Consider the following 14,280-nt stretch of genomic DNA (forward strand, 5'->3'; position numbering starts at 1 on the left):
GACAGTGTGGTGATTCCTCAAAGGGCCTAAAGACAGAAATACCATTCAACCCAGCAATCCCATTACTGGATACATATCCAAAGGAATATAAATCATTCTATTATAAACACACATGCAAACACATATGCTCATCATAGCACTATTCACAGTAACAAAGACATGGAATCAATTTAAAGGCCCATGAATGATAGACTGGTTAAAGAAAATGTGGTATGTATACACCATGGAACATAATACAGCCATAAGAACGAATGAGATCATGTCCTGTACAGGGACGTGGATGGTGCTGCAGGCCATTATCATTAGCAAACTAACACCGGAAGAGAAAACCAAATATCACATGTTCTCATTTATAAGTGGGAGCTAAATGATGAGAACACATAGACACATAGAGGGGAACAACATACATTCAGGCCTTTTGGAGGATGGAGGGTGGGAGGAGGGAGAAGACCAAGAAAAATAACTAAGGAATACTAGGCTTAATATTTGGGTGATAAAATACTCTGTACAACAAACCCCCATGACACAAATTTACTACCTATGTAACAAACCTACACTTGTAACCCTGAACTTAAAAGTTAAAAAACAAACAACAAAAACAAAAACAAACAAATGAAGACTCAATAGATTCACAAAGATAGATGTCATACAATGTGTATTCTCTGACCACAACAGGATGAAGTTAGACATTTGTAACAAAAAAAACCTGAAAAATTCACAAATTTGTGAAAAATAATGCATTTTTACACAACCAATGAATCACAAAAGTAGTCAAAGAAAAATCAGAAAATACAGACAAATGAAAATGAAAGCACAACATATCAAAATGTATGGGACACAGTGAAAGAAGGGGGACATTTATAAACATTTATATTTAACAAAGTAGAAAAAGAAGAAAAATCTAAACCCAAAGCTAAACCCAAAGCTTTATTATTTCCTTCAGAAAGCATAATAAAGACTAGTGCAGGGATAAATGAAACAGAATTTTTTAAAATAGAGAAAAATCAATGAAACCAACAGCTGGTTCTTCCATAAGACAAACTAAACTGACAAACCTTTAGCTAGATTGACTATGAAAAGATACTAATTGTTAAATTCAGAAATGAAAGTGGGCACATTACTACTGATTGTACATACATAAGAAGAATTCAAAGAGAGTACTATTAACAACTGTATGTCAATAAATTGGATAACCTACACAAAACAGACCACTTCCTAGAAACCCAAAATATGCCAAAATCTAATGATTAAGAAATAGAAGACCTAAAAGACATATAATTAAGGAGATTAGTAATCAAAATCTCTCATCGAAGAAAAGCCTTGGACTTTGTGGATTCACTGGTGAATTCTACCAAGCATTTAAAGAAGATGTAATAGCACTTGGGGAAGCTGACGGCGGCAGACTGCTTGAGCCCAGGAGTTTGAAAGCAGCCTGGGCTACATGGTAAGACCCCATCCCTACAAAAAAATACAAAAATTATCCAAGTTGGTGGCACATTCCTGTAGTCCCAAGCTACCTGGGAGGCTGAAGTGGGAGGATCCCTTGAACCCGGGAGGCAGAGGTTGCAGTGAGCTGAGATCACGCCACTGCACTCTAGCTTGGCAACAGATCAAGAGTCCATCTCAAAAAAAAAAATGTGTGTGAGCCAGGCATGGTGGCTCACGCCTGTAATCCCAGCACTTTGGGACACCAAGGTAGGCGGATCACGAGGTCAGGAGATTGAGACCATCCTGGCTAACATGGTGAAATCCCATCTCTACTAAAAATACAAAAAATTAGCTGGGCATGGTGGCATACACCTGTAATCCCAGCTACTCGAGAGGCGGAGGCAGGAGAATTGCTTGAACCTGGGGGCTGGAGATGGCAGTGAGCTGAGATCCCACCATTGCACTCCAGCCTGGGCAACAGAATGAGATTCCATCTCAAAAAAAAAAAAAAAAAGAATATACAAATGTCCAAAAAGCACATGAAAAGATGTCCAACATCACTAATTGTTAGGTAAATGCAATCCAAAACTAAAATAAGATACTATCTCAACTATATGGATGGCTACTATCAAAAAAAGCAGAAAATAACAAGTACTGGTGAGGACGTGGAGATATTGTTACTCTTGTGCAGAGCTGGTGAGAATGTAAAAAATGGTATAGCTACTGTGGAAAACAGTGTGCTGGTTCCTCAATATATTAAAAATAGATTTGCCATATGATCAAGCAATTCCACTTCTGGGTATATACAGAAAATAATTAAAAGCAGGGACTTAAAGAGATATTTGTATACCCATGTTCACAGCAGCATTATTCATAATTGCTAAACAGTAGAAGCAATCCAAATGTCTAATGACAGATTAATGGATAAGCAAAACATAGAGTGGAGTATTATTCAGCCCTAAAAAGGATGAATATTCTTATCCTTGGTGCAACATGGATAAATCTTGAGGATATCATGATAAATGAAATAAGCCTATCACAAAAAGACAAATACTGTATATTTACACTTGCATGAGTTACCCAGAGTATTCAAAATCATAATAACAGAAAGTAGAATGGTGGTTGCCAAGTGCTAGGAACAGGAGGTATGGGAAATTATCGTTTAATGGGTATAGTTATAGTTTTGTAAGATGAAAATAGTTCTGCAGGTGGATGATGTAATAGCTACACAACAATATGAATGTACTTAATATCACTAAACTGTATTAATAATGAGTAAGATAGTAAATTTTGCTATATGTATTTCATCACCATTTTAAAAAATGAAAAAACATACATTGGTAGCCATCTATGTCTCCTAGATATAGTATAGATATGAAGTATTGATGACTTAATTTGCTTTCCTTGTTGATATATATAGTTTTTAGGAAGATATATATGGAAATTTGAATTTAAGTAGCATTACTACCCTTTAGGGCCCCTATCATTTTAATGTAAAAAGCTCGTACTGTATCAAAATTAAAAGTTTTCAATCATCATAAGCATTTCCTCACAGCATTAAAATGTCTATAAATATAATTTTTAAAAATCCAATTAAGTAGTTTGGAATTTCAAAAGTAAAACAAATTGGGCACTTTTAATTTCCTTTTCCTTGTATTATCTGATCATATCCAATATTTTTTCCTACTGATGAATGATCTTGCTCATATTAATTTATACAAGGTATTTATTTATATAAACATGAGCTCTTTATCATTTTTGTTGTAAATATTTCCACCCCTCTCTTTTCTTTATGGTATTTAACCAAGCATCAGTTTTCACTTTGATACAGTCAAATTCATCAGTCTTTTCTTCTCTGACTCCTGTGTCTAGAAGTTTATTTAGAAGGGACTTTGACATTTCCTGTTTTCTTCTAGTGCTTTTACAGTTTCATGTTTTTATCTTTACATCTTTGATTAATCAGCAATTTAACTGCTAGACTAAGGAGTGAAAAGAGTATTCATCAACATTTACTGGCTAATCTATCCTTTCCCTAATGACTTGGAATTCCACCTTTGTCATTGTACCAGTAATCACTTCCTGTGAAACAAACTGCCTCAAAACTCAGTATCTTCAAACAACTATCTATTTGCTCCCTGCAGTTTGACCTGGGCTCAGCTAGGTAATTCTTCTGGTCTCACCTAATGTAACCGGCTAGGTGCTAACTGGTCCTGGATGGCCTTAATCCCTTGCCTAGGGTTTTCTTTGAAGGGACAGCCAGGACAACTGAGCCTGTCCCTTCATGTGATTTCTCACTCACAAGGAGGCTGACCCAGGCTTCCGTACACGGCAGTTACTGAAGAATAAGAAAGTGCAGGTGAGAACAGAAATCATAGACCCGTGAGGCTAAGGCTTGGAAGTCACATATCACTTCTACAGCTTTCAATGGGCCAAAACAAGTCACAGGTCCAGAAGTTCAAGAGGAAGGGAAACAGAGTCCACTTCTTGATAGGAGAAACAGCAAAGTTATACTGCAAAGGGGCATGTATTCAGAAATGGCTCAACTTCTGGCCATCTTTTGCAAATACTATATGCCACAGTCATATATTAAATTTCCTCAAGTATTTAGATATATTTCTAGACTGTTTTAAGAAATCTCTTCCGGCCGGGCATGATGGCTCACACCTATAATCCCAGCACTTCAGGAGGCCAAGGTGGGTGGATCACTTGAGGTCAGGAGTTCGAAACCAGCCTGGCCAACACTGGTGAAACCCCATTATATTTTATATTTTCTACTAAAAATATAAAAATTAGCCGGGTGTGGTAGCAGGTGCTTGTGATCCCAGCTATCAGGGAGGCTGAGGCACGAGAACCACTTGAACCCGGGAGGAAGAGGTTGCAGTGAGCCGAGATCTTGCCACTACATTCCAGCCTGGACGATAGAGTGAGACTCTGTCTCAAAAAACAAAAACAAAAGAACACTCTTCCAACAATTTGTATTTTTATTCATGTGTCAGTGAGTGCAGCTTTAAAATTTTATTAAATATCCATTAGCTGAGTCCTATCTCATATTCCTTCTTTCAAACATTTTTCCTAGAAATTCTCAGACGTTTCTATATTCTCTTTAGAATGATTTTAGATCTATGAAAAAAAGGTTGCTATTTTACAGGAATTACATTACATTTGTAGGAATATTTACAGCAAACTTACTGTCCTGTGTCTTTTATCCAAGAGTATGATTTGTCTTTCCATTTATAAAAGTCTTTTATATCTCTAGTTAGCTTTTTAAGATTTTCTTTTAATAGATCCTTCACATTTCCTCTTAAGTTTACTCTTAAAGGTCGGGTGCAGTAGCTCATGCCTGTAATCCTAGCACTTTGGGAGGCTGAGGTGAGCAGACTGCCTGAGCGCAGGAGTTCGAGACCAGCCTGGGCAACAAGGTGAAACCCTGTCTCTACTAAAATACAAAAAATTAGCTGGGCATGGTGGCACTTATCTGTAGTCCCAGCTAGGTGGGAGGCTGAGGCACGAGAATTGCCCGAACTTGGGAGGTGGAGGTTGCAGTGAGCCTAGATCATGCCACTGCCTTCCAGACTGGGTGACAGAGAGAGACTCTGTCTTCAAAAAATATATATACAAGTTTTCTCTTAAATATTTTACTTCTTTTTATTGCTGTTGTAAATATATTTATATTTTCTAAGTGGTTATTGCAAAGAATAGCTATTAATTTTTGTATGCTAGATATTGCTTTTGTGTAGCTTCAGGCAAGTTACCCTCTCTAGAGCTTAATTTCCCTAATTAACCTCATAGAATTATTGTCAGCAATGAGTTAGCACACACAGAGTCTAGCATAAGGTAATGGCTCAGTAATTTGTTACCTATTATTGTTACTATATTAATTTGGTAATCCACCATCCTACTGAATTGATTTCTCTTGTTGCTTCTACTAGTTCTGCACTCCATTCTCCTGATATACAGTATTTGTGATATACAGTATCTTCATAATCTTGATAATTTCTTACTTCTTTAATGTTTTATATGTATTTATCTTTTTATTACAATGCCTAATACTTTCAGAACAATAATAAATAAAAGTAGTAAGCTGATTGGTATCTTTTGACAGGCAAGAATATTTCTACTGTAAATGCAAATAATGGCTACATTAACATTCTATAGCATATGTACACCAACAAGTGGTTATGGATATTCCTCAAGTTGGGGCACTTAAATTGTTTCTTGACTTTTTCACTGTTAAAAGTACCAGTAAAAGAGTCATCTATGCAAAATTAATGCAGGAACAGAAAACCAAACACTGCATGTTCTCACTTATAAGGGGGAGCTGAACAAAGAGAACACATAAACTTAGGGAGGGGAACAACACACGCTGGGGCCTGTTGAGGGGGGACGAGAGGAGGGAGAGCATCAAGACAAATAGCTAATGCACGCTGGGCTTAATACCTAGGTGATGGGTTGATAGGTACAGCAAACCACCATGACACATGTTTACCTATGTAACAAACCTGCACATCCTGCACATGTACTGCAGAACTTAAAATAAAAAATTTTTTTAAGAAAGAGTCATCTATGTATATAAATATCTGAGCACATTTTGTGCTATTTCACTGAGCAGGCTTAGGTCTGAATAGGACTTCCTAAACTGCTAATGCATACTGCTTTTCAACAAGATCATACTAGTCTGTACTCCCTTCAATAGTGTTTGTGAGTACTTTTCTCACTGCAGCTCTACCGACAGTATTTTTAAGAGAAACAAAATGATGATGCCTTTGTTTACCTAGCTATTGTTTAATTACATTTACACTTCAATGGTGAAGTCTAAATTCTCATCTAAAATCTCATGAGAATTAGCATTAGAGAATTCTAATTCTCTTTACAGACTGGCCCGAGGAACAATCCTTAAAGAGATCTCCTCAGAGCAAGAACCAGCACAGCCTTGCTTTGCCAGAACCTGATCTGTTAGAACAGAGATTCTCAACCTTGGCACTATTAACATTTTGGATGAGATAGTTCTCTCTGTGAGGGCTGTCTTTTTTTTATTTTTTTATTATACTTTAGGTTTTAGGGTACATGTGCACAATGTGCAGGTTTGTTACATATGTATCCATGTGCCATGTTGATTTCCTGCACCCATTAACTCGTCATTTAGCATTAGGTATATCTCCTAATGCTGTCCCTCCCCCCTCCCCCAACCCCACAACAGTCCCCGGGGTGTGATGTTCCCCTTCCTGTGTCCATGAGTTCTCATTGTTCAATTCCCACCTATGAGTGAGAACATGCGGTGTTTGGTTTTTTGTCCTTGGGATAGTTTACTGAGAATGATGTGAGGGCTGTCTTATACACTGAATAATATATAGCAGAATCCTTGGCCTCCACCCACTTGATGCTAGCAGCCCCAAGCTGTGCTCACAAGAACTGTGCCCAGACATGGCTAAATATCCTCAGCAAACTCTCCTCTAGTTGGATACTACTGTGTTAAGAGAATGCTGCTCTAGAAATCAGAATCAAAGAACCTCATTACAGACATAACATGATGGTTGAGATACACTTTTGTTGCAGGCATAGACTGAAGAAAAGGAGAACTAAAATGTGGAATACTCACTTTGCTTTATAAGGTGAATCAGAGCCAGAATTTTTGGTTTCCATTAAACTCTCATATTCCTTAGCCCTGAAGAGAAAAAAAGTTTTAACACAGTTATTTCACTGCTAATTTTTATAATAAACCAAAATGTTGGCTGTATTTTTCCCCTATTACATTTAACACTCAGCCTATTAAATTTGGTGATTGAAGTGGCTGACTACCTATGTACCTCAAGAGTTATACAATGAAAAGATAAATACAGGTAAAGAATACAAAAAAAAGCATTTAATTTTAGAAATAACTAAAAAGACAGTGGAAATAACGTGACCAGACTCTCAAAGATGTGTTTTGTTTTTGTTTTTTATACTGACTGAATACCAAAGGTTCAGAAAAATTTGAGATACTTCTCTGCCCCTTTCTAACTAGGCTCCAGCTTGCCTAAACTAGTAGGTGACAGTCATCAAGCTGGTCACTGATCTAAGACAGTTCTCACTATAGCAATCCATTAATGTTGACTTAATTTGTACATTTCTCTTTTTGGAGAAAAAAAGGGGAAAATGACAATTTAAATGTTAACTGCTCATCCAAAGGATCCTGTTGTCAAAGAATTCATCCAGTGATCTATGAAAAAATTATCCACAATGTAAAACAATCTAGAGAACAATGACAGGTGAAAAAAAAATACTCCTACCTAAAAAAGTGGGAAAGATGCAAATTATAATAGCCCTAATGAGGAAAAAAGCAAACTAGACAGATGATGCTTTTGGAATAAAGAAATATCTAAATTGGAATAAAATATAAAATTACATATTTTTTCAACCTAAGTATGCTCATTGCCATCAGCCTAAATATTAAGATTTTTATAAATACAAAGATTTTTACAAATGTAAATATTTTGCATGTCAAAATGGAGAAATAACTACTTGGTAGCTGCAAGTAATTGTGACCTCATCTGAAAGGTGGGAAAGTAACAATTATGCATGGTGGAGTATGTTCCAAGCATTGTGTTGGCTGCTGTACATTCAATAATATCACAAGTATCTAAAAATTCAATATGGTATTATCCCTATGATATAATTTAGATATTTGTCCCCTCCACATCTCATGTAGAAATGTGATCCCCAATGTTGGAGGTGGGGCCCAATGAAAGGTGGCTGGATCACAGGGGTGGATCTCTCATTAATAGCTAGGTGCCCTCCTTATAGGAATGAATAATAATGAGTTCATGTGACATTCAGTTGTTTAAGAGTGTGGCACCTCACCCTGTGAGCATTTTTTATATGTCTCTTGGCTGACTGTATGTCTTCCTTTGAGAAGTGTCTGTTCATGTCCTTTGCCCACCTTTTAATGGCTTTATTTGGTTTTTGCTTATTCAATTGTCTAAGTTCCTTATGGATTCTGGATACTAAACCTTTGGATGCGTAGTTTGTGAAATACTTTCTCCCATTCTGTCGGTTATCTGTTCACTCCGTTGACAGTTTCTTTTGCTGAGCAGAAGCTCTTTAGTTTAATTAGGTCCCACTTGTCAGTTTTTGTGTTTATTACAATTGCTTTTGAGGACTTACTCATAAATTCATTGCCAAGGCCATTGCCTAGAATGGTATTCCCTAGGTTTTCTTCTAGGAATTTTATAGTTTAGAGGTCTTATCTTTAAATCTTTCATTCATCTTGAGTTAACTTTTGTATATGATGAAATGTAGGGGTCTAATTTATTTCTTCTGCATATAGCTAGCCAGTTATCTCAGTACCATTTATTAAATGGGGAGTCCTTTCTCCATTGCTTATTTTTGTCAACTTTACCAAGGATCAGATGGCTATAGGTGTGCTGCATTATTTCTGGGTTCTCTATTCTGTTCCATTGGTCTTACATGTCTGCTTTTGTACCAGTACCATGCTGTCTTAGTTACTGTAGACTTATAGTACAGTTTGAAATTGCATTATGTGATGCCTCCCATTTTGCTCTTTTTGCTTAGATTGCTTTGGCTCTTCAGGCTCTTTTATGGCTCCATATGCATTTCAGAATAGCTTTTCATAATTTTGTAAAAAATGACATTGATAAACAAAGACCATATGATCATCTCAATAGATGCAGAAGAAGCTTTCAATAAAATCCAACATCCCTTCATGATAAAAAACCCTCAACAGACTAGAATTGAAGGAACATACCCTCAAAATAATAAAAGCCATCTATGGCAACCCCACAGCCAATACCATAGTGGATGGGCCAAAGCTGGAAGCATTTTCCTGAAGAACAGGAGCAAGACAAGGCTGTCCACTCTCACCACACCCATTCAACATATTGTAAGTCCTAGCCAGAGCAATCAGCAAGAGAAATAAAAAGCATTCAAATGGGAAAATAAGTCAAATTATCTCTCTTCACTGACAATATGATTCTATACTTAGAAAACTCTAAAGACTCTGCCAAAAGGCTCCTAGAACTGATAGACGACTTCAGTAAAGTTTCAGGATACAAAATCAATGTACAAAATCAGTAGCATTTCTATACACCAATAACATTGAAGGTGAGAGCCAAATCAAGAATACAATCCCATTTACAATGGCCACACATACACAAAAATAAGATACCTAGGAATACATTTAAACCAAGGAAGTGAAAGATCTCTACAAGGAGGACTACAAAACATTATTTAAATAAATCATATATGATACAAATAAATGAAAAAACATTCCATAGGGGCTCATGGATTGGAAGAATGAATATCATTAAAATGGCTCCCCAAAGTAACCTGCAGATTCAATGCTATTCCTATTAAGTTACCTTTCATTTTTTCTTCACCTTCTGGGACACTGCAAATTTGAGTATTTTGTCACCTTATGATGTTGCATATGTCACATATGCTGTTTTTCAGCTGTAAACAGCATCAGTGGTGTCTGTGATTTCCTCAGCGATTTATAGTAGGGTTGTTAGTGAAGGTTCTGATGAAGTTTTGCTGGGGATGGGGACACCTCAAGCCCCCGTAGTGGTAGCAGTGGGCCAAATGTACTTGTTCTTAGGCTCCACAGCGACAAACACTGATACCGGTGTTAGCAGGTCCAGGTGAGCTGATTCTTGGGCCTACAGGCAGCTTGCTCTGGTGACAGGGGTGGCAACAATGGGCTAGTGAGGAAGGTGGGTTCTGGGGCCATGGTATGGGCAATGGCAGTAGCATTGGCAGGAATAACAACCTCTGGATCCCAAGTAGTTCACTCTCATGTTGTTGGTGGTAGCCTTCATGGGCTGGCAGTGTAATCCCCAGGCTTGCAGGTGGATGAATCCCCACGGTGATGGCAATGACAGGTTGGGTGGGCTTTCCCTTAAGCCCCCAGAAAGAGTACTCGGGTACCAACAGTGGTAGACTGGGCTGGGCAGTCCCCAGGCCCCTGGGCAACATGCTTGGTTACTGGGGGTGTGGAGATGAGCTGGGTGGATCTGTCATCAGGCACTCTGGTGGTATGTGTAGGTGCTAGCTTTGGTAGGCCAGCATGGGGTAATACTCAGGCCTAAGGCAGAATGCTTGGGTAGACATGGCAGTGGCTGCACTGCAGCCCCACTACTAGGGAGAATGAGGTTGCTTTCAGCAGCACCCATATGCAGGCAGCTGGGAAGCATGCACATTGCTTGTGCTTTGGCCCCAGGTTCAGGGGCCCACAGTGGTGGCTGCTGTTGGCAGGGAAGTTCATTCTTGGACGTATGAAGATGTTACAGTGGCCTCACCACTAGGGGCAGTAGGGTCTTTGTCAGTGGCTCTCACTTCATCCCTGGAGGCAGTAGCCAACTGTGGTGCTGGCTGAGGGTGGGGAATGTCAATGGGGTTTGAGTTATGGAAATGCAGAAGCTGTTGGATCCCTGGGCAGAATGTAGCTCTGGTAGGAGGCAGACTCTGATTGTGGCACCTTTCTGTAGCTGCTGAGGGCTCAGGGGTATGTGAGGCCCAAGCACGGACTCCCTCTCTGGAACAATACCTTTATGTGGTCTCCAAGTAGCTTCTTATGTTAGTTGCAGGGGCTTTCCCGTGGCTGGACGCAGGAGTCCACGGTGGGAATGTGGACTGCTGGTGATCACGCACTTCCTCTTTCCCCACACTGGGGAGCGTCTCCAGGCTCCCAGCTGATCCCAGAAGAACAGGCTACCTCACTTTCCTCTCCTATCTTGCTTTAGGTCAGGGTGTCCAATCTTTTAGCTTCCCTGGCCACAACGGAAGAAGAAGAACTGTCTTGGGCCACACACAGAATACAGTAACAGTAAGGACAGCTGATGAGCTTTAAAAAAACCACAAAAAAATCTTGTAATGCTTTAAGAATTTGTGTTGGGCCGCATTCAAAGCCATCCTGGGCCACATGCGGCCTGTAGGATGTGCACTGGACAAGCTTGCTTATGTCTCCTGTCACTTCTCAGTTGAATGCCAATATTCTTAGATGATCTGTTCAAAGTGTGATTACCTACTCACTATTTTGGTTCTTTGTTGTGGAGGAGGCATACATTAGATGCCTCTAGTCAACCATCCGGAAGCACCTCCCATTTGATTCACTTTTAGCATTCAATTAAATATTTATTTCCAGAGTTTTGACTCTGTACAAACTATAGTACGGGAGGGGGATACAAAGAGGTATATACATAATGAGAATATTCAAGAAACTTAGTCTGCAGAAGGAAGATGATGACATAACAGCATAAAAAGATACGTAATTCCAGCCACGTTCGGTGGCTCACGCCTGTAATCCTAGCACTTTGAGAGGCTGAGGCGGGTGGATCACTTGAGGTCAGGAGTTCAAGACCAGCCTGGCCAACATGGCAAATCCCTGTCTCTACTAAAAATACAAAAATTAGCTGGGTGTGGTGTGTACGCCTGTAATCTTAGCTAATTAGGTGGCTGAAGCATGAGAATCGCTTGAACCTGGGAGGCAGAGGTTGCAATGAGCCAAGATTACACCACTGCACTCCAACCTGGATGACAGAGAGAGATTCTGCCTCAAACAAACAAACAAAAAACATAATTACATGGGGCAGAGTAAGTGACAGGTAAGTAATGTGATATGTTCATTTCCAGCTGTTTCCTGAAGGAAATGGAATGTGTACTCTCTTGAAAGTCAGGTGGTCTCCAAATACAAAGGAAATGGCATTATTACCAGAGAAAATTGAACAAACAATGCTGAACATACGGAAAAATACAATTTATGCTTAGAACATTGTGGAGACCCATTTGGTCAGAGCAAAAGATTAAAATGTGAGAATAGCAAGAGATAAGGTTGAAAGAATCCTTTCAAATATACTGTCACAATTACAGTCTGATGATTTGGTTTTTAGATGCTTGTCTACTTTGGTAAGATTAAAATTTTCATTGGTGTAGTGTTGTACACTGCATTTCTTCATTATTAATCTCAATATCATCTTGGTTATACTCCCTCTCAGTCATAATGTGGGATATATGTATGCTCCATTTTATTTTTTATTAGCTATTTTGCTAACAAAACAAATCTTGTTTTATTAAAAAAAGAGGCTATTTTACAAATCTTCTCAGAAATTAAACCTTTTTTTATCTTTATAAAAAATAGTATATTGTAAGTGTCACGTGTGTATTTGTTAAATAAAACTAAGTAAATCCATGAATCTTGTTTTCCATGGGGGTGATAACAATATCGTTCTAGCTCCTTGAGTTATTTAGATCATTTCTACATCAATTGATAACAAAATCATTTAAAGCAAAAATTTCATTCTGAGCAAAGCTTTGGTAACATCCTGTAAGTTTCACACTGTCATAAATTTCAAATAATCTGTAGTTTTCACTTTGATTTACTCCTAACAATTCATATTGAAAATGTTTTATTTTTGTCACCCCTGCTTCCAAAAAATTAATTTTTTTCTGATTTGAAAAAAATTTGGTCAGTTTTATGGAGGTATAATTTCCATACAATAAAAAATTTTTAATTTGTGTATAATTCAATGAGTTTTCACTATTGTGTACCCCAGTATAATCAAAATCACAATCATGATATGAAAGATTTCCACTACACCACAAAGTTCTCTTTTGTCTCTTTCTAGTCAATCTCTTCCCTTACCTCTTGCTCCTAGAAATCAGCCATCTGTTTTCTACCAGTAAGGCTTTCTAGAATATACAATTATTACAATCTACACTATCGTCTCTAAATTAATTCATTTAGCTCTTGAGATTCACTTAAACTGTTGAATGTATCACTAATTCATTTCTTTTTGTTTTTGCTTAATAATGTTCCACTGTTCAGACACCTGAAAATTTGTTTATCCACTCACAAGTTAGGCATTTCACTTTTTTCCAGATTAGGATTACTATGAATAAAGCTACTATGAAAATTTGAAGACAAGTCCTTCGGTGAAAAGTTTTCATTTATCACCGATAAATTACCTAGGAGTGGGTCATGTAATAAGCATGTACTTAACTTTAAACGACCAAAGTATTTTCTGAACTTTAAATGAGTGAAGTGTTTTCTGAAGTAATCATTCCAATTTGCATTTCTACCAGAAAAGTATGAAAGTTACAGTTGCTTTAGTCCTGGCCAATACTTGGTTTGGCCAATCTTTTTAATTTTAGAAATTCCTGTGGGTGTATAGTGGTATCTCACTGTGGTCTAATTTGCAATTTCCTAATAATGATTTAAACAACCTACTATGTGGGTATTTGCTGTTCGTACATCTTCTCTAGTTAAGTGTATTCAAATTTTTTGCTGTGTTAAAATCACTGTTTATTTTCAGAGGTGGTGGTGATTGATCTTTTGTAATAAATTTCTAGTTTTATTGATTTATGCACAACGAATATATAATTTCCATTTCAGAATTAGAGGAATTAGAATTCTTGGTCTTTCGTGTTTTGTTGTATGTTCATGTTTTATTAATGTTCCATGGAAATGTATTTTTTAAAATATGTATGGTCTACTGGCACACATCAAAGCTTGGCAATAAACACCTGGACATATTTCTGGACTCTCAATTCTAATGGATTAGAATGTAATAGAATATAGATTAATAAAATAATTTATATGTCTATCCTTATGTTAACAGTTAATTACTATAGGTTTGTAGTAAGTTTTGAAATTGAGAAATTCAGTCCTCTTTCTTCTTTTTCAAGATTGTTTTGGCGACCAGGAGGTCTCTTGTAATTCTATATAATTTTTTTAAAAATTTTAAGCTCTGGGGTACATGTGCAGGATGTGCAAGTTTGTTACAGAGGTAAATGTGCACCATGGTGGTTTGGTGCACCTATCAATCCATCACCTAGGTATTAAGCCCAGCATGCATTAGCTAT

The 14,280-nt window shown here is 37.7% G+C and overlaps 1 protein-coding gene across 8 annotated transcripts in view; it reads right to left on the reverse strand.

Moving 5' to 3' along the window:
- SCAPER (S-phase cyclin A associated protein in the ER) overlaps positions 1–14,280 on the reverse strand; it is a 562,100-nt gene that overhangs the window by 264,812 nt on the left and 283,008 nt on the right. For all 8 annotated transcript variants that reach the window (XM_030814840.1, XM_030814838.1, XM_030814836.1 and 5 more), the window contains one exon: positions 7,025–7,090. In XM_030814840.1, the coding sequence (XP_030670700.1) occupies positions 7,025–7,090 (66 nt within the window). The remainder of the gene's footprint in view (positions 1–7,024; positions 7,091–14,280) is intronic.

The sequence above is a fragment of the Nomascus leucogenys genome, chromosome 6 (genome assembly GCF_006542625.1).
Source record: "Nomascus leucogenys isolate Asia chromosome 6, Asia_NLE_v1, whole genome shotgun sequence".
Classification (NCBI taxonomy): Eukaryota; Metazoa; Chordata; class Mammalia; order Primates; family Hylobatidae; genus Nomascus; species Nomascus leucogenys.